At 42.2% G+C, this 21594-nt stretch overlaps 1 protein-coding gene across 2 annotated transcripts in view; it reads left to right on the top strand.

The window, feature by feature from the left end:
* Positions 1–680: 680 nt before the first annotated feature.
* rtkna (rhotekin a) overlaps positions 681–21594 on the top strand; it is an 87094-nt gene continuing 66180 nt past the window's right edge. Inside the window, exon 1 of one of the 2 annotated variants that reach the window (XM_078251542.1) lies at positions 681–1122. In XM_078251542.1, coding sequence (XP_078107668.1) covers positions 1012–1122 — 111 coding nt within the window. In that variant the 5' untranslated portion in view covers positions 681–1011. The remainder of the gene's footprint in view (positions 1123–21594) is intronic. The other variant, XM_078251540.1, reaches the window with a different exon arrangement.

Raw genomic sequence — 21594 nt, forward strand, 5'->3', positions numbered from 1 at the left:
CATATTGGAATTCTAAATGTAGGAGGTGTGTTCCCCTTTAAAGGGAAATTTAGAAGGAAGTTTAAAATGTGGGGTTAAATGTAGGCTATGTTGTGGCACAAAAGTACAAAATAAATAAATGCAAGTGGGACTAAAGACATTATTCATTCATATAAAAGTAGCCTAATTTTGATGATTGCCTTCTACATTTCTACATGCTTCATCCAGCCCTGCTGATGAATGACTGAAATAAATAACGTCACCTTCCTAAAATAATGGCCCAAGTCATTTTTTCAGGTTTTTCAGAAAGCACAAAAAAAAACTGAACCAAATACTGAATATATATTTATTAATAATTTCACTCAAAAATGTTATGAAAATAAATGACTATTGACATACTAATAACAATGTCTGTCAATTATGCAACACAAGAGGAATAAATGACTTAGGCAAATGTTTGGAACATGCATTCATGTGACGTGAGGATGATGATTTAGGCAAGAAAATCATTTTTGTCAAAAAAATAACATAGGCCATTATTTTAGGAAGGTGACGACAAACGGGCCTATAACAGGCATCTGAGATATTGCATTAGTAAATCTCCACCCGGCATTCATCACCGGTAGGGGTCTCCGGATACAGAACAGGGCAAAGTAAGGTCCCAGCTCCACCACATGGGGTGTCACCGTGTCACTGTTACGCGCACAAGGGGCAGTGTTTGGGAAAGTGAAAAGTCAGCTGTGGAGGAAGACTCTGCAAATCACTTTTTTTTTTTTTTTCCTCTCCTTCCTGTGAGTGGACTAACTTCAGTCTCGGCTCCCACATCAGAAGAAACGTTAGTGTTTGATTCGGGGCTTGCCTCAATCTCTCGCGGGAGTGCCCTCCCCACCGGTGGGGCCAAATTTGGACCACCTGTGTCTGCGCTCGGCTGTTTGGCAGTTTTCGAAGCGATTCGTCCCTTTGAGCTCACTTTAAGTTCAGTTATTACGGTTCACACGGGACTATCTGTGAAGTTGGCAGAAGGCAGAGACGATGTTTTGCCGTAATCAAACAGCGAGAGCAACCGTCGCCCGCGGCTCTGCTCTTGAAATGGAGATACGGCGAGGGAAGTTCAGAAAGAGCGTTTTCCTGGACACATCACAGGTAACTCAGATTGTCCGCCAGTTATCTCCACCTCACCACACACACACACACACACACACACACACACACACACACACACACACACTCTATGTGGGGACTGTCTGTTTACAACTTGGACTGATCCCTCTCCCTCTGCAAACTTCTTTGACACACTTTTAATCATGTTTTGAAGGCTTTTGAGTGTGTGTGTGTGTGTGTGTGTGTGTGTGTGTGCGTGTGCGCGTGCCCTGCTTTGATTTGTGCGATGTCTTAATTAAACTGCATTGGAGAGCTATTCTGCTGAGTTCACGTCACACTCAAATTAAAACTGTTAATTGTAGCATTTCCAAACTACTTAGTATTTTACTCGACTCTGAACAAAAATAGCAATATATATCCATACTGAGATCTGTGCCTGTGGTACTAAGCAGCGGGTTGATAGTAACTTAAATGTGATTTATGTTTATGTTCTGTTCCATCTCCTCATGGTGGTGTTTTAATATTCTTATGGTTGCCCTGCATTAGGCTATACTTTTCTCAAGAGATGTCTGCTTCCCTTGATATTCACCTTGATCAACTGTTCTCACACACTGTCTTTGATTCTCAAAACTGCTCTTGAGCGCCTTGGCTCATTTGTAGGCTATGTCTTTTTTTAACTGCTTTATTTTATTTTTTATTTTTTTTAGTGCATTTGAGAACTAGGTCAGAGCTGTGGCCTGTGTATCCCTCTCGGCTGTTTATCACTGGATTACTCTTCATGCGTGTTTTCCTCTTCCTCTCTGCAATGCTCCCATGTCAACAACTGTTTTATATTAGCCACCGTTTGTCGGCAGAGCAGAGGGGCTCAGAAGCGACCAATCTAACCTCTAATTATTTATTACTCAAGGGATACTTTAATGCTGTTTTGATGTAAAGTCCTCCCTCTTGTCTATCTCCATTACCGTCCCCTCTCTCTCTCTCTCTCTCTCTCTCTCTCTCTCTCTCACACACAAACACACACACTTGTCACTTGCCTCTGTGCCTGAGGCAGTTTGAATATTATTTTGCTTTCACTTGGTTATTCAGTCAGAAACATGTTTCAGTTTTAGTGCATTCAATTCCAACTTAACCCACTAGGGCTGCAACTAACGATTCATTTCATTATCGATTATTTTCTCGATTAATCGTTTGGTCTGTAAAATGTCTGTAAAATAAAAATGTCTGTAAAATAAAAAATAGTGAAAAATGTCCATCCCAGTTTCTCAAAGTCCAAGGTGGTGTTTTTAAATGTCTTGTTTTGCCAGTCCAAAACTCTAGGATATTCAGTTTATTATGATATAAAACCGAAAAGAGCAAGAAAAACTTCAAGATTTGAGCGTCTTAAAACAGCATTTTCTTCCATTTTGCATGGAAAATTACTCTAACGATTAATCGATTATCAAAACAGTTGGCGAGGATTTTTTTTCGAATCGATTTGTCGCTGCAGCTCTAAAACCAACATTTTAGCTGAACATAGTTTTGGAAGGTCAGATTCAGAGAATTGTTGGGATTTGTGTGTGGAAGAGAGTTTCAGGGATAGAGAAGAGGTGGGGGATTCAATTGTAAGAGGATATTTAAGGAATGTTAATGGTGCAATATAGCAAATAGGAAAAAGATGGGGTATTGATTCTGTCACTCTACTTTCCTCTCTGAATATATCTTGCTTTTTCGTCCTGCCCGTGTGTGTGTGCAGGCATACACATTGTCGGCACGCGTACTAGTTTATAATTCATATCAGAAGGAAAATGCCAGTAGCCCCCGGAGAGTCAGGCACACTTGTATTGATGTGCAGTCAGAATTAGTCTGATCTGGTGTCTGAGCAGCGTAAATTCATAGCTGACACACAGGCTCATTAAGGCCAATAATGCATAACACCAACTGGAGATGCAGTAGTGTTTGTGGTTAAATGTGTGTTCAGTATGTTAGGCAGAAGTGAATTATCTCATGTGTTTAGGTTTATTTTCAGATGATGTGAGTTGATGATTGTCTCCGGGGTGTACAAACAGTGTAGGCTATTTTCCTCAGAGGCATTGTGATAAGAGAGCAGTGGATCACGGGCTTTTTTAGGCAGTGGAGGCATTCATGATATGTCTTGTATAATATTTATGAATGTATTTATTTGGCCAGCGGGGTCGGTTGAGGGTTAGATGAGGAGGGAGCAGAAGTGAAAAGAGGACTGTTCTTTACATGCTTTTTGGGAAAGAAAAAAATGAAATAAAAAGGGGATGGAAAAGGGACTGACCAGGCATACGCTGAACCATTACATTGATCTTCAAGGATATTCCACCACTAACTCAGCAGCAAAGATGAATCGATGAATAGATTAGTTGTCAACTACTAAATTTTAAGTTAGTAAGTTATTTTTTATGACAAAAAAGTAAAGAATTTTGGATTCCAGCTTGTTAAATGTGAATATTTTCTTGTCTGTTCACTCCTCTGTGACAGTAAACTGAATATCTTCGAGTTGTGGACAAAAACAAGACATTTGAGGACGTCATCTTGGGCTTTGGAAAAAATGGTTGATATTTTTTCACCATTTTCTGACATTTATAGACCGAACAACTTTTGATTAATCGATAAAATAATCGACAGATTAATCAATAATTAAAAATAATCGTTAGTTGCAGCCCTAGAAAATAGGACTGTTCTCTACATACATTCGGGAGAAAAACATAAATGAAAAGGACATAAAAAAGAGACTAACATAACAACCGTCACATTCATCTTCACGGATATTCCACTACTAACTTGTATTACTTCATCCTGTTTAGTCTGTGTATTAGCAAAGAATTTCTAATAAGGGAAGAAGTTCCACTCTCTCGTTACTTCCGGCTTCTGAACTGGTTGCAGTTCCATTCTTGATCCATATAGGGGGCGCTCACAGGCGAGTGCAGAATGAATGGGACTCTATGGAGCTATACCCCCCACTTTTCTCAGGATATCATTTTTTGTCTAGTAATTTGAATGTTGCATTCGAAAGGGGAGGCTAAGAAAATACACACTGCTGGGTGTTAGATGTTTTTAAAGTGGCTTTTTTGTTCTAAAAAGCCTTTTAAAATGTCAATGATGTCATACACATATACGGCCAGAGATACTGCTTTACGGCAAGCTCTGAGTCACTTCCTTTGTTCTCTCGAGGCATCGACAACACAGCTGACAGGTTAGCCTCTACCTGTTAATACAACACAGCTGACAGGTTAGTCTCTACCTGTTAATACAACACAGCTGACAGGTTAGTCTCTACCTGTTAATACAACACAGCTGACAGGTTAGCCTCTACCTGTTAATACAACACAGCTGACAGGTTAGCCTCTACCTGTTAATACAACACAGCTGACAGGTTAGCCTCTACCTGTTAATACAACACAGCTGACAGGTTAGGCTCTACCTGTTAATACAACACAGCTGACAGGTTAGGCTCTCCCTGTTAATACAACACAGCTGACAGGTTAGCCTCCCCCTGTTAATACACGTGCTAGAAAGAGGTCTGCTAATGTTTTAAAGACCACGCCGAAATATTCACTCTGACATTCTGGTTCTGCTTTGGATGCCGTCAAGCGGGATCTCTGATCGTAATCAGTCCTTCACTGACCAATCAGCATTCATTAACAGAATGCTAGCGTGTTATGGGCAACAATGACTCAACCTGTAAGAAATCAAAAGGACATAAGTACTCGTTCATTTAACTTTCGACCTATAATCCATGTTGAACTTGCAAAAACTACAATCAAATCTGAGATTTCTCAACGACAGTCGGGCGAAAGAGACTAATTTAGCCGTCTAGCTCCATAGAGTCCCATTCATTTTGCACTCGCCTGCGATCACCCCCAGTGGAACTCTGGTGGAACTGCAACCAAATTTGGTACAATGGGGCTGAATAGGGAGTGGAACGGCTTTCCGTAGGCCGGCTTTGGTATTAGTTATTTATCAGGGTAAAGACTTCCCTTCCTTTCTCGGCAAACAATCATTGCTTCCCTAACTGTGTAATCTGCTCTCCGCTGGTTCTCATACAAGATGAATTTGTGGCTCTAACTTTGTTGCCAATGCTAATGATCCTCTTTCAGGGAATTCTGGCTCTGTGTGTTAGGGCTCAGTCAATGCCACTGTGGAACCTGTCTGTTGCATTTCAATGAAGCAGGCTACCTCAGTGTGAAAGCACCCCCCCCCCCTTTTCACCATGCCAAGGAACATCACATTTGTGTGGGCACGCCCGTTTGTGGCAACATTTGAGCCTCTTATGTAAATGTGTTTATGGGAAGGTGGTTTGTCTGGAATTTGTGTCAGTCAATGACATGTTATCAGAGAATGAAATGCACAATACAAAAACAACTGAGAGAGAGAAAGTCTCCTTTGTTGGACTGAACCCAAAGTGGGTGGTGCCAGTTTTGTTTTGAAAACTCATTTGTATGTATGTGGGCAATGAAAATGTGTATTCGGTATTATGTGATTAGCTTACAAATTTCGCATTAAATGTTGTTAAAGGACAAATCCGGCGCAAGCTGAACCTAGGGGTTAATAACATATGTGTACCGAGTCTACCGTTCTCTGGGATTTGTTTTCATGCTAATCGAATGCTCATGCGAATGTGTCTCTAGCTTGAAACAAGCTAGCGCAAACCGCTGATTAGCTTATAAAGCTAGTCGTCGGGGCAGAGCGTATATCGCCATTTCTACACCACTAACAAGGCTCAAAATAGCACCACACTTCAACGGTAGCATAATGAGGGTCCCTACATGTAAACCGAAGCATTGAACTTTGTAAGTGTACAGACAGTTCATTAAAAAGATAGATTATAAAGACTAGCTAGCGATTTACCCTCTGCCCCGAAGGCTAGCGTTATAAGCTAATCACCGGTTTGCGCTAGCTTGTTTCAAGCTAGAGACACATTCGATTAGCATGAAAACAAATCCCAGAGAACGGTCGACTCGGTACGCATATGTTATCAACCCCTAGGTTCATTTTGCGCCGGAATTGTCCTTTAAGGGGTAATGCTTGTAGAATCTTTTGAATGCACTAAAATGGCAATAAAAAAAGCACTCACTGTCACAATGAGTGTGTGTTAACATGCCTTGAGGCTGGAAGCAAATTTTGCCAAGACTTGTATTATTAATCTAGAAACCACAGAACCAGACTTTGAGGATGTATGACTATGTACCTAATTATGGCAGTCGGAATAAAAGATTAAAATGTTTAAAATATTGCCAGGTGCCAGTTTGATGTTTAGACATATTATATCCTTCGGCTACTTGTTAGTGTAAGTGTCTTGGCATTATCAAGAGAAGTACCGACTCCACATCCTCTGAGGTCCGCTGCTGAATCATTTTGTTGTGGCAATCTGGTCAGAGAGTGGAAGGAGAATGAGAAATCGAGCAAAAGATTACATGCTCATACAGCATATGTCCAGAAATCCATTCTGCAGCCGTCCTGTCGATCCTCTGCCTGCTGTTCTCAGTGGGAACAGAAAAGACATCTGCTTTCTACATCCCTCCTCTCTGATCCACAAGCCCACCAGTGTGTCTGTGGACTCTGCTCTGTCTCTGTCCTCGCCGGCTCTTCTATTTCAGCTGAAGCCACCCAGGCATGCAGTGGGAGCCTGTGCTATCGCGGTTATTATTATGGAGGTGGGGATGGAATGTCTTGTATTTTAATGCTCCGACTCATGTTTAACTCAAGGATGGTCCCCGGTAGTTCACACCACTTTGGCTACCACCAGCTATGCAGGGCCAGGAAGTGGTTACGTGTGTGTGTGTGTGTGTGTGTGTGATGACACACCCATCCAACCACACTCTCTCCCGGCCTGCAGGAGTGTACAGTATGACAAGGTCTGGCAGTCTGGCATTCGTGTTGAGTATAAGCTTAAACAGCTTTGGGCTGCGGTTTGGTTGGTTTTGGTGCTCTGCCCTTCTCCACCCTGTAGATCCTCACACTCTCACCCGTAAGTATCCAAACTGAACGCACTAGTGGCTGTAGTTAAAGTTTGGATAATATGGGTGTTTCCCTTGCTCCGCATATATTCACCCACCCTAAAAAGAATGTGTGGTCCCAACAGTAATGCGGTTACTCCTATTTTGAAATTTAAGTGAGGTGATGCAGTGTTTTTATGCAAAGTCATGCATTTGCAAAAGAAGAAGCTCTTATAAGTACTTGGTTTAGCAGCTAGAGAAATGTTTCCTTGTTTGTATTTTCTTGCTTTAGGGCTGCAACTAACGATTGTTTTCATAGTGGATTAATCTGTAGATTATATTGCCGATCAATCGATTACTTGTTTTGGTCAATAAAATGTTTTCTATCAGTGTTTCCCAAAGCCCAAGATGACGTCCACAAATGTCTTGTTTTGTCCAAAACTCAAATAATATTCAGTTAACTGTCATAGAGAAGTGAAGTTACTGGAAAACATTCACATTTAAGTAACTGGAATCAGAAACACTTTTTTTCTCATTAAAAATGACTCAAACCGATTATCAAAATAGTTGCAAACTCCTTTAATAGTTGAGAATCGATTCATCTTTGCAGCTCTATCTTGCTTTTATCACTGGAAACTGGAAACTGGTCGGCCCTGGTGTCATTTATCCCAGGTCTGAGATATTGTCTAACTGATGCGTTTACTCCAGATGCTTGGATGTATGGTTTTTAGTTCAGAGGCAGACCTTGCACTCTAGGGAGCCTCATGTTCAGCATCTCTCACTGTGGCTTCTGCTAGCGTTTAATGTGACCTGGCAGAAAGCTGTGATGAACTCAGCCTGTTAATGTAAGCATATATTTGTTTCCCCACTTACACAGAGGGAGAGTTCATATAGATGTTGTCAGGACGACACTTTTGCCAGTAAAAGGAAGCACCTCAGACCAATCACCCATTGAGAAAAGAGTCGTTTTCAAGGGATGCCAAAACTTCCCCCCGATTCTCCCTCTTAAGGCAGCTCTGTGTACCCAGAGAACAATGAGCCATTGCTGCGCTGTAGCCCAAAACCAAGCCCTGTGCTGGGGCACGACATGCCAGGAAAAGGGGCTCAGAGGCCTGGGGGTTCTTAAGAGTGAATACGTTCTACCAGAACTCTGGTCAAAGTTACCAAGACTAGGTCTATAGAGGTCTGTGAGAGAATTATGAAATGAGATGTGTAGCCCAATCTTCCAAATTAGTGTGGGACTACCCAGTAGTGCTTGAATCTATATGAACTCTAAAGTGTGCCTGTGCAGCCCCAGGGCTTTCTGGCATGTTGAACACTGCAAGGGAGATGCCAGGCAAAAGTCTACCCCTTCTGAGACCCTTCCTTTCATTCAAAGCTCCACCACTAGAGCTTTCTGATTGGAGGCTTTCTTTGGGTATGCTGAGGGCTGTTTTAACTAGCAAATGTTTAACTTTTTTTTTTATTACACAAGCTTTGTGTGAACATCATTGTAGAGCACTTTTGTTCCCACTCAGCCTCTTGAGTGCTCACAGAAATGAAAAGTTGTTTAATCTCAGTTTCTTCAAGCCGTGAGCAAAATTCAGCCAATGTCCTGCTATTGTTCCCATGGTAATGACTGGACTTGGTTTGCCTAATGTGTTTAGTGAAAGACAGAACAAAGCTTTATTGTTCAAATCAAGCATTTAATAAAGATTCTTACTTCTTTCACCATTGAATTCACATATCCACATTCTTTATCTATTCTTATCTTTATGCAACTAGGCAAGTTTATGTTGCAGTTTATTATGTAATACAGTAGGCCTATTGTTTGTAAGGAAATGTTCTACATCAGCTGTAATTCACGTAATGTCCTAGCTGTGAGGCAGGGAAATTCTTGTTTGTTGTCTCATTTGTTAATTTTCACTGCGAGTAGGCCTGTCACGATAACAAATTTTGCTGGACGATAAATTGTGCCAGAAATGATTGCGATAAACGATAATCTTGTCGTTCTGAGACCATTTTCATCGAATATAATGATAATGGCATAATAATGCAGGTACACCTTTTCAAAGATCACTAAACTTTTATTTCTAAAGAATATTTAACACTGGAACTGGAAGACATTTTAAATATCCACAATATGTCTTTAGACATATCTTAGAACACGTAGTTTCTCCCAGGCAATTCGTACTGGCTGTCAAATGTTTGCAGCATTCGTCGAGAGTTTGTGTGATAGACTACAGACTATGTACTACATTGAACAATTATTTAATAAACACTAAATATTAAATTTAAATAATATATAATTAATAAATAATACATCTATCTATATATTTGTGGCTATCTGCCACATGGCGAGTAAATGTTTGTATCAAAATAGTTCTGTTTTTCAGTCTTCATTTTGGCGAAGGTGCAGCTACTTTCTTCTGCTCCTCTGCTGTCTGCAGGTTGAAGCTTCACGGGGGTGGGCCGACACCCACACACACCCACACACACACACCCACACACCCACACCTACCCACACACAAACACTGGCGCACACACAAAAACTGGCGCACACACCAGACGCCAACCACCACGTCACTTCTGTTTACTGATAGCTATTGTTTACCTCAGGCTAATTAATTAGCTAGTAAGTGTTGATTTTTGGCAGCCAGCCTTCCAAAAGAAAACACAATGAAATTAAATAACCGATCATTAACCGTTGACCGACCAGCGGGTAACGGAGTCTCAGTTCACCGTCTGGGAGCCGCTGACACACTTTCCGCACTCCGTGTCCGCGGACAGCTGTAGGCTTGTACCGGTTAATGTTCTGTGCATTGTCGGACACATGCAGCCACTTTCTTGAAACCGCTTGCGAGACTGAGTCCACAGCGGCGTGTATGTCCGAGCCTGTCTCCACCGCCTCCACCTGCAGGTCGTCAACTGTTTGCTTTGGAATGAAAGGGAGAAAACAGGACGCCGAGTAACACGGCGGATATCACTCATATACTTTATTTATTTATTTTTGACGGCGTCTTAACTGCAAAGTGCGGCGGGAAACCCTGCTCCAACAACTAGCGTTTTCTCTGTCTGTCTCTCGCCGCCAGTAGTCCCGCCTCCCCACACAAAGACCATGCGACTGACGAGGGTTCACTCCTCGTTACGCTAAGGAGCCGAGAGTGGTCCTCCAGTCTCTTTGGTAGAGAGAGAGAGAGAGAGAGAGAGAGAGAGAGAGACAAGGAAAACAAACAAACAAGCATGCAAATGGAAATTATCACGGCCGCAAAAATTATCGAGCTAATTTATTTTATTGTGCGATTAATTGATTTATTGACTATCGCGATAGGCCTAAGCGTGAGCTATCGAAACAACAGCTGACTTTTCTCATATACTTTGTTCACTTGTTGTTGCGCCTTGAAGACCCTGAAGCTCTTTGTTCTTTCCTATTTAATTTATATAACATTAGTGTGATAGTCACCGGATGTCCTCCTGCGCTGGCCTTTCAAGGACAGCACTTTCTTTCACAGCCTTATCTTTTCTAAGTCCCACTGACCGGACATGCTTGACGGCCATTTAATCTCACCATCTTGTTAAACCAGATGTTTTCCCAAACTGGGGAGGATGACGCAGCCAAGCCAGTGTTGTTTATGGCGCTGCACTAAGCTAAACGCTAAAGGGTGAAAGTTGCTGATTTTCAACCCTTCTGAAGCGAGTCATCAAGCGGAGATGTATCGGCGGCTAAACATGAACCTCCTGGTACTTGCGCTATTCATCTGCATGTATTGCAGTACACACAAAATCAGCAGACTTTCCCTTAAGTTACCAGCTAACGTTAGCGCTAGCGAGCTAGCTTTGTTGGCAGAACGCTGAACCAGACATTTTTAGGCGACGAAAATCATCCAATCGACTTTAATGACGTGAAAACACACAGTGAGGGGGTCAAAGTTTAAGATAAAAAACATGGACAACACCCAAACACAAGTTCAGGTCTATTTTAATGTACACAGTGCCATAGATAAGCAATGCTAGGCCTCTATCATGATTGACAGGTCAGCTTGTAGCCACACCCTAAAGCATCCCCTGCTTTATCTTGCTTTTTTTTTTTTTAAATAAATGGGACCATAATTTACTAAATAAACATTATGCTGTATTGAAGACTTGAAACTAGCAAATGAGACCATAAACTCGTTATGAAAATGTTTACTGAGGTAATAAATCAAGTGAGAAGTAGGCTCATTTACTCATAGACTTCTATAGAAACAGACGTCTTTTTGGGCCAGTGTAGTCACTCCCTGCTGGAAATTAGCTAGAATGCAGGTTTAAGGCACTTCTGCATTGGCTTCACTTTTCAGACCCGGAAGCTTCGTCCATTAGTTTTACAGTCTATGGTTCTGATGCTGTTTAGTGATCTCTTTGCTGCTAATGGATACAGAGTAGACTGCTTCTGTGTGAGGGCCATACATGTCTGTAGGCATAAGTGTTTGGGCCGTGGAATGTGGTTAGTGGCTGCGGCCGTATGTGGCAACTGGTGTCAGGGTGCAGTTTAACAGCTGAGGGTCTGTTGCTGATGTTGCAAGTAAACCCCACCCAACCACAGATACAGTACAATACAGGACTTCACTCAGAAAACGGACGTGTTTGTACACATACAGGAAGTGAGTCACACATACTGCCACTATCCAGTTCACAGATGTCTCAATGTATGCCTCCTTACCGTTCTATGTTATGAATGAAAGCTGCAGTTTTGAATTTTACATTAGTCATTCAGGATAACTGCAGTTTGTCAGCCTCTGGATCACAGACACACAGCTTCAGACAGTGACTAAGCAGCAGTGTCTCCTTGAGCAAGGTCCACTGCAGATTATCAGACATAGACAGGCTTTGTTCACACAGTGTGCGCTGTCCTGAGCGAGGCTGTCACTGGCAGTGACTTGGTTAACAGACAGATGGAGCGATAGATGGTGGCGTAATCACTGGAAACTTTCCCACTCTCCAAGATGGGGAAACTTCCTTCATGCATCATCAAACCTGGCTTATTTAGTAACCACCTTGGTTAGTGAAGTGGCAAATGCTTTTGAATCAGAGTAACCCAGAACTGCTGCCATGCCAGTCCCTTTTTGTCTCCCTGTTTTAACTGTGTAATACTGTAGAAGATGTGACAATGGGAGGATTTGGGTTCAACCCTTTTTTGTAAACTATCTCAGACAATATGATTGGCTCTGAGCCAGGGGTGGAGCCAGACGTTGTAAACAATCGGGGCTCAGCCCAAACTAAGGCCGCAACTAACGATCATTGTCAATGAGTGTGTGGATTATTTTCTAGAGTAATGGATTAGTTGTTTGGTCTCTAAAATGTCAGAAAATGATGAAAAAATGTCGATCGGTGTTTTCCAAAGGATGACGTCCTCTAATGTCTTGTTTTGTTCATAACTCAAAGATATTCAATTTACTGTCACAGAGGAGAGAAGAAACTAGAAAATAGTCACATTTAACAAGCTGCAATCAGAGAATTATTACTTTTTTTTCAGAAAAAAAAATACTCAAACCAATTAATCAATTATCAAAATAGTCCATCCATCCATCCATCTTCATCCGCTTATCCGGGGTCGGGTCGCGGGGGTAGCAGCTCCAGCAGGGGACCCCAAACTTCCCTTTCCCGGGCCACATTAACCAGCTCCGACTGGGGGATCCCGAGGCGTTCCCAGGCCAGGTTAGAGATATAATCCCTCCACCTAGTCCTGGGTCTCCCCCGAGGCCTCCTCCCAGCTGGACGTGCCTGGAACACCTCCCTAGGGAGGCGCCCAGGGGGCATCCTTACCAGATGCCCGAACCACCTCAACTGGCTCCTTTCGACGCAAAGGAGCAGCGGCTCTACTCCGAGCTCCTCACGGATAACTGAGCTTCTCACCCTATCTCTAAGGGAAACGCCAGCTACCCTCCTGAGGAAACCCATTTCGGCCGCTTGTACCCTGGATCTTGTTCTTTCGGTCATGACCCAGCCTTCATGACCATAGGTGAGGGTAGGAACAAAAACTGACCGGTAGATTGAGAGCTTTGCCTTCTGGCTCAGCTCTCTTTTCGTCACAACGGTGCGATAAATTGAATGTAATACCGCACCTGCTGTGCCGATTCTCCGACCAATCTCCCGCTCCATTGTCCCCTCACTCGCGAACAAGACCCCAAGGTACTTGAACTCCTTCACTTGGGGTAAGGACTCATTCCCTACCTGGAGAAGGCACTCCATCGGTTTCCTGCTGAGAACCATGGCCTTATCAAAATAGTTTGCAATTAATTTAATAGTTGACAACCAGCTCTAGCCCAAACCTGGGGGGGGGGTCGCAGGGCGTGCTCCATTTACAGCAGCTACTGTGTTTGCACTATTTTTCAAGCCATTTCGTAATACAATGCATACAAATCTGTACATCATTTGGGAAAACATGATAGCTGCTAAGAAAAAGAATAATCCTATAAAGCCTACATCCAAATGATAATGAAATTGGTTGACATTAAAGAAACATACTAGGGCTCTATACTGCTGCCTCTGTGTGTCCTTTCATTCTCCCCAATCTATCAACCTCAGCGCCTCCCTCTCCCAGGAGAGCCAGATTATTTGGGCCACACTACTTCTTTGAAGCTCAGCTCCCCTGACATAGCAGGAAAATGGGTCTTTTTTTTTGTCATGTACTGTAGGGCTAACCTACTTCCCTGATCCAGATTACACTATAAAGGAAGTCCTCCTTTGTCTTTACATTTAGACAGCCGTAGAAGATTACTGTTTGTTTTATGTCTCTTTATCTTTTTTAATCTATTGTCGCCGTTTGTCTTTGGATACACACCCCACCAGAGACCTTAACCTAAACCTATCGAGCCCGGCGCTAACAGCCTGTACAACAGAACTTGACTGCCTCATGCCAAAGGTATCTTCTTCCCGTGAACATAAGACCCCCACTCTGTTAAACATTGGCAAAAAGACACCCACACACACAGATTCCAATGTGTGGTTTCATTTACAGTCCTAGACACTTATTGTCAGGCCCCCTTTGACTTATAACAGAGGGCTTGGAAACATGAGAAGCTTTGTTTCTATGTTGAAAAAGGCCATTCTCTATAAAAAAACTAAAAAAAGCGCTATGCTGGACACTTGGGAAAATGGTTGGACTCATTTAACACAGATTTTAGTTTTCCTTTTTTTTTTTTTCTTCTTGTAAATCTTACTGGAGTTATCCAAATAAAGGTGGCTGGTTTGTTTGTCTTTTACCCCCATGTTATAACATTGGTAACACACAAAGCAGAAATGTCTGGGTTCTGTTACAGTTGTATATGCATGCAAACCAAACAGGTCAACGGTGAACTGAAGTTGAAAATACAAGTAACACAATAGGTAGCGTAAACTCACGTAGACGGTGCCAAAAAGTCACTTTGCACTCTGTGTGAATCCATAACAACACTATGCTCTACGTTTAGCCGGTAACATCACCAGGGACAAGTCATTACCCTTGAATTCAACATTGCCATTGAAGAATATGGGGCATGTCTATGTCAGCGTACCCTGCTACATCTTTCCTGCTGTTTGCTCTATTCAAGTCTCCTCTTTTATTTGTTTCTGGACAAAGAGGATTTACACATCACATACCTACCTGACGTTATTGTGAAATAGATGGAAGATGGAGTCAGAGCCTCTCTTTCATACAGAGGAATGCACTGTGAAAGGAATCGATACGGCAGAATGTTTAGGTGTGTGTGTGTGTGTGTGTGTGCGCGCGTGCGTGTGCGCGTGTCCGGCTGTAGGTGTTTGGTTGATGGATGTGGCCGGTGTATTGCAGTTCTGCCCCTGCTGTTTTAAAAAAAAGAACGTTTGTGCCGAATAATTTAGCGCAGCACTGAGTCTACATTCCAAACCGTATCTAAAGAGGGAGAGGGCAAAGGGGCACAACCACCGATGATGTTGCTCTTTGTTTTGATGATGCCGAGCAGGTGTTTTTAGCTTTACGAGAGCAGATGGGTCTATTATGCATGTCTGCCTTCCCTGCATGCAGCATAGTGCACGAGTCCCTGCCAGCATGCCTGTGTTTTAATGTGTTTGTTTACTGGGCCCAGTGGCAGACGGTGTGGTGTCACATCTTGTTGTATCGTCGTGTTGTCCCTGCTGTCTCAGCAATTACTTTTATCGTGTCTGCCGCTAGTTTTCCATTATTGCCTACCTCAAGAAAGAGAAAGATCAGCATGTCTCAATGTTCTCTCAGGTGGATTTGGACTAGGGCTGGGTAGCGAATTCGATACTTTTCAGGCACCGACCGAATTGAGAGTAAATCTCATCGGCGTCAGTGAGCCAATAAGCGCGCAGCATGCTTCTACCAAGACCTAATAATGTCTGTGTTTGGCTGTCTGTTACGTAGAGGCAGGCAGGAAAAACCACGTCACGCACAGAGACGGGGATCACGTAGAAATGATTGAAAAGATTTGTGCTGTAATGTTGTAATTTTCTTTTTGTTTGATAAAATCGGTGTCGAAAAAAGTATGGTTTAGGAACCGTTATTGAAGTCACTGTATTGGTATCCGTATAGCTTTTTTTTTTTTAACAATACCTAGCCCTAATCTGGTCACTTTATCACCCAGTCTGAAGGTGTGAAGCATACTGCGGATGCCTCTACAAGCATACCATGAAATATTAAGGGTCGAATTTCTGAAGTTTTCTGAAAAAGGACTTAAATGTGTTCAGGGAAGGAACAATCGTATAAGCAAAAAGGCACAAAATAGGTGGATCGGATTGAGTGCCAGTTAGCACCATTTTGTCAGCACTAAAAGGCTTCTGGCCGTCAGCAGTAGAGCTGCAACAAATAATCAGTTGGTTGTCAACTATTAAATCAGTCGTTTTTGATAATCGATTAATTGATTGACGTCATTTCTTATGAAAAAAAAGTACATTCTCTGATTCCAGCATCTTAAATGGGAATCTTTTCTAGCTTCTTCACTCCTCTGTGACAGTAAACTGAATATCTTTGAGGACCATTTTCTGACATTTTATAGACCAAACAACTAATCCATTAATCGAGAAAACAACCGATTAATCGATGAAAGTAATCGTTAGTTGCAGTTAAACAGGTATTTTCACATTCATATTGGTATGTTACCAAATTCGACGCACATTCTGTTAATCAAAGGAATAATTGATTGATTAATTGACCACGTAATGAATCATGTATATACAGTATGTCACTTTTTTCTCATATAATATGTATTTTTGCTTCAAAAATTCTGTGATTACTGTATGTGTAAATGTGATCCAGACGGAGCTCTCAGCAGGGGATTCCCCAACGCTGTGACTGTGACTAGCCAGCCAAAGGAGAAAAACCAGCAGATGTTTGTGGCTTGATGATTTTATTTTTTACTTTAGTTAACCTTTATTTAACCAGGTAGGCCGTTGAGAACAGGTTCTCATTTGCAACGGCGACCCGGCCAAGAAAAGCATAAGCATGCAGGACAACCTACAGTTTCACAATCAATACAGTACAGGAATACAGAATACAAAAGGCTACATAAAGTGCAGATTAAGTAGGCATTACAAAGTCGGTGCAAAGTGAGGTGTAAGTAAGACGAAGGATATGCGAAAGTGATATGGCGATAACACAATACACATGAGCCAAACAAAGCAAAAACAGTGCAAATTATGATCTAGTTAGTGGTGTTGAATCAGTTTTAACGCAATGTATATGTAAAGGCCGTCTATGTAAAGGCTGTAATGTAGTGAAAAGTCGATATGCACTTATTGTAATAGTGATTACAGTTACATAAATTGTGGTGTGGTTAGTGATTTGGGTGATTGGTGTCATTTTTCAATTGAATTGTTTTTAACAACCAAAACTCAGAAGTGTTCTCAAACGTTTTCAAAGCAAGACAACTTAAAATAGCACCAATTAACATTTTAATTAAATGTAAAGTCGATGCTAACTTGAATTCGAGCATTACTCTACAAACATGTTGTTGGGACCTTTTGAAAGGTAAAACATCTCAATTAATTGAATCAATGGCCAGAACGACTCGCGCATATTGACCGTGTTCAGTTAATTGCCTCATTAGACTTTCTTCTGTCTCACCCCTAGCTGACCAGAAGTCAGTAACCTGTTATGCTTGTCACTTTGAGATGTATGGTGTTCCTCATGTCTCCTCTGCAGATGTTTACATGTGTGCCTTCTGTTTTACATATTACCCAGACAGACTTTAATATAAACAGCAGCTTCTCGCTGTGCTACAAACATTTATTATGGTCTGGCAGAAGTGACCTAACATAACATAAAAGTGCAGAAGTTTTTTTTTTTTTTTTTTTTTTTTTAAGCTTGACTATTTGCTGTGTACATAAGAACCAATGAGTTTTGTTCTGTCTCTCTTTGTTTCGGTCTTTGTCTTCACTGCTCACTCCCATGTCTGTGGAGCTCATCTCCATCACGTCTGCTTAGACTTGGAAATGAAAATATGAGCAGATTACCATCTCTCTCAGTATTATTCAACAATAACTACACACATTTGTATGGACACACATCTCAATATTAATGTGTAGGTACATCCCGTGTGCCTTATTTGATAGCTCCTCGCTCCTCGGCTGAACGGGGAGTTGTTCTGTCCCTCCTCGGTGAAGGCCGTCTCAAACTCCTATTTCTGCCCCGAGGAGCAAGCATCGAGAAGGGATCACCGAGGAGCTATAGGCGAGGATACACGAGAGCTGCCTTGCCTGAAGCCATGCAGCTGAAGGAGTTGCTAATTTCCCCTCATACAGCTGACAAATTCATGTGAAGCTTCAGAGGAAAGGACGTCTCATCCCTCTAAAACCCATTTGCTCGTTGCCTCTCTCCTCCCATGATTTCCTCGCGTCTCTCCCGTGCCTCCTCGGTGGGAGGGACTAAGACGCGAGGAAGGGAGGCAGGTGGAGGCCTCGAGGAGGCAATATAAGCAACATGAGATGCAGCTTGTGTAACTTACCTGATGGGAACCGGAGGGCGGGGGCACGTCTTGCTGTGTTGCTCTTTCTGCTCTGCAGAGGGAGCCATTGCTCCACTTCAGATCCTGCAGCCGCAGGAGCCAAAACCCCCCTTCCTCCCTTCTTTATCACCTTTCCTTTACAGATGTGACATCCACTTCATATTCACCTTACAGTGATTAATAGTACCTTAAGGATAGCATTCGTATGATTAAATACAAAATGAATTGCCTCAGTGTACATATCCTTTTAAATCCACAGACATCTGTCTCTGGTATTGCACAGCCTGCGCCCCTGAGGGTAGAAATCAATGGAGATGAATTGCCTAACGAATAAGTTTCTCTTTCACTGAGCTGCGCGCTTCTTCACAGTGATGAGATGCTGCAGTGAGTCTCCTGTGAATGGCTGAGGTAGTGTTCCTGATAATCAGCAACGATTCTGGGCGGCAGCCAGAGTGCTCTGCTCACTCCTTGTATGTGTGTCTGTGTGTTTTACTGAGTACTTGAGCCTGTTTTTTTTTCCTTCACTACAAGGGGTTTTGTAGAAAAACAAGTAGAGCTTTCCACGACTAAGGAAATTCGTAGTCGACTAACACTTAGTTAGTTGATTTTATTGACAGATCTGTCAAACTAAGTTTCTCCACAAAGAATCATGCAAAAGCACCACTTTAAATCTTGTGTTCACCAGAGATGTGCTCATATGTTTCTTGGAAATAAGTCATTCAGCATGGAAAAAAAAATCTTAGTCGACTGAGACCAAACGACCGCCATGTCGAGTAATGGACTGAGAGGGGGCAGCCCTAAAAATAAAATGGGCCCTCCAAACCAGGTGCTAAAAAGACTCGCTGTTCTGTTATTACTAGGGCTGTCCTCGACTAAATAAGTTCTCGGTCGACTAATACTCATATGATTTTATGGATGCACCAAATCCAGGATTCGGATTCAGCCGAATATTGGCCGTTTTTTTACGGGGTTCTGTTTCTGCCGAACCTTAGATTTTTTTTTCCCACCGAACCCTACGCTTGCACTACGCGCGCTACGCTGTTCGACGTAATGACGGCGCCGTTGATTACGGGAAGGTGTTTACGTAGGTGGACCGTTCAATGCAGCAGGCTGTGAGAAAGTGAAAATGGAACTCGTGAGCAGAAAAAGTGTTGTTTGGCAGTACTTTCAGTCAAAAGAAGGCCATTCAAGTCAAGCTACATGTTCAATCTGCAATGCCGATTTGTCTCGTGGTGGTGAGGACCCTAAACAACACACATCGCCGCTGTTAATACATTTGCGTATGAAACATCCGAAAGAATACGAGTTGTGCATGAAGGAATCTACAGACAGCAGGCAAAATGCAGCAACTTCAGGTACGGCAAAGGAAGGACAGTCACAGCTAAAAACTTTCGATTCGGCAGAATCTTAACCAGTGGATTCGGTATTTGGCCGGACCCCAAAAATCTGGATTCAGTGCATCCCTATATGATTTTGTCGACTTATCGATTAGTTAATTTAATCGACAGATCTGTGCACTTTGTGTGATCGTTGAGAATAGAAAAGCGCAATATAATTGCAGTACAGAGAGTTTTCTCCACAAAGAATCATGCAATAGTACCACTTTAAATCTTGTTTTTACCAGAGATGTGCTCATACGTTTCTTGGAAATAAGTCATTTAGCATGAATAAACCATAAAAGAATCTTTTTTTTTTAATTATTAGTAAACTAAGAGTGGGAAGCCCTAGTTATTACTGTATGTGATGAGGCAGGCTACTCCCCCCAGCTTTTCTAAAATAATCCACAGTCCACACGCATACATCCTTTTCTTCAATATGGGATTTCCTGTAAAAGAAGAGCACCATCTGCATGATTTGTAGGGCCGTCCGTGCTCAACATTTCACTTGCAATATTACTCAAATGTTGATCATGGATATACGTTCTTTACGACACCGTCATGACACCGTCATAATACCATCCCCTGTATCTAATCCTAAAGAAGAACTTAGATCACGCCGACATTACAGGCTGAAACTGACACATCTAATAACAAGGTAGACTGTGTCATGAAATTACTCCGTCTCCTGTGTCTGAGTTATGACTGCGTAGCTGTCAGCGCCGCTCCTTCATGCTCTCTAACTGAGAACTGACCTCCAGGGGGATTTCTCCATGATCCGTCTGGTTTCACAGCTCGTCACCCGCTGCTGTCATCAAGTCAAACAGATGTGACCCGGTGTCTGCCCTAACACAGCCATGTAGCCGAAGTCCTGTGATATTCAAATCTGTCGAGGCTGTTGTGACGCACATTTCACAGGAACAGATTTGATACACGAGACTAGATCTGCAAAGATTGAATGATAAGTTGTCAACTATTAAGTTAAAGCTTTAGTGCGTAACTTTTTGATATTAATAAAAGTGTGTGTGTTTGTGTGTGTTTGTTCACATGGCTCACAGAGTGTTTGTTTATGTCTGTTTATGCCTGGGTGTGTATTTGTGTATGTACTGTAAGTGTAGGTTTGTGTCGGTGTCGAGTGGGAGCCGTGGTGTGGGACCGGGTGGGGTTCAGTTTTTTCAGATTGGGTCTAGATGACAGTCAGGGTTCTTTGTTGTGGTTTGAGGCCCCGGCTGGCCTGGGGCCCTCTGCTGTTTCCCTGCCCTGTTCTGCTGGCTGCCACACTGCGAGTTAGACTAAAGGCAGCTTTAAACCTTCAGCACAAACGCTACAGTTGTGAAGATAAAAGGTGGCGTTGCTATCTGAGGCCATAAGATCGTGCTGATTAGAAGATGAAAATGACATTTTTATGATAATTATCAGTGTGTGTTTTTTTTTTTACACTCTCTAGATTGTTCATATGAATCTCCTCTGGGCTCTTTTTTGTCTTTTGTACGCTGCCTGTCTGAACACTCATTCTCTGTATTCAGTTGCATATGGAGCCTGGTGATATTAAAATGCTCATATTATGCTCATTTTCAGGTTCATAATTGTATTTAGAGGTTATATCAGAATAGGTTTACATAGTTTAATTTTCAAAAAACACCATATTTTTGTTGTACTGCACATTGCTGCAGCTCCTCTTTTCACCCTGTGTGTTGAGCTCTCTGTTTTAGCTACAGAGTGAGGCATCTCACTTCTGTTCCATCTTTGTTGGGAGTCACACATACGCAGTACCTAGGTAAGGACTACTAGCCAGTCAGAAGCAGAGTATGAGGGCGTGCCCTGACAGTACCTAGGTAAGGACTACTAGCCAGTCAGAAGCAGAGTATGAGGGCGTGCCCTGACAGTACCTAGGTAAGGACTACTAGCCAGTCAGAAGCAGAGTATGAGGGCGTGCCACGCTAGCAGCTAGGAGAGCATTATAACATGTGACTTATTACATGCACAAAAAAGATATATAACACAATAAAGGAAAGGGGAAAAAGCATAATATGAGCACTTTAAAGGATAATTATGATTTATTACAACTAGAGTCTTCTTTTCATGCTTTTGCCTTTATTCCTATCGTTAATACTGACATTCAAATCACCAAGTTAATTGCAGAGATTCATCCAAACTGTTTGATGTAAATATCAATCGGAGTTTACAGACCTACTTCCTGGTTCAACTGTGACTTTTGCCGTAGTTGTGCACTACCAAATGATGTTGAAAACATTTCAG

Source organism: Sander vitreus, chromosome 5, assembly GCF_031162955.1.
Source record: "Sander vitreus isolate 19-12246 chromosome 5, sanVit1, whole genome shotgun sequence".
Lineage (NCBI taxonomy): Eukaryota > Metazoa > Chordata > Actinopteri > Perciformes > Percidae > Sander > Sander vitreus.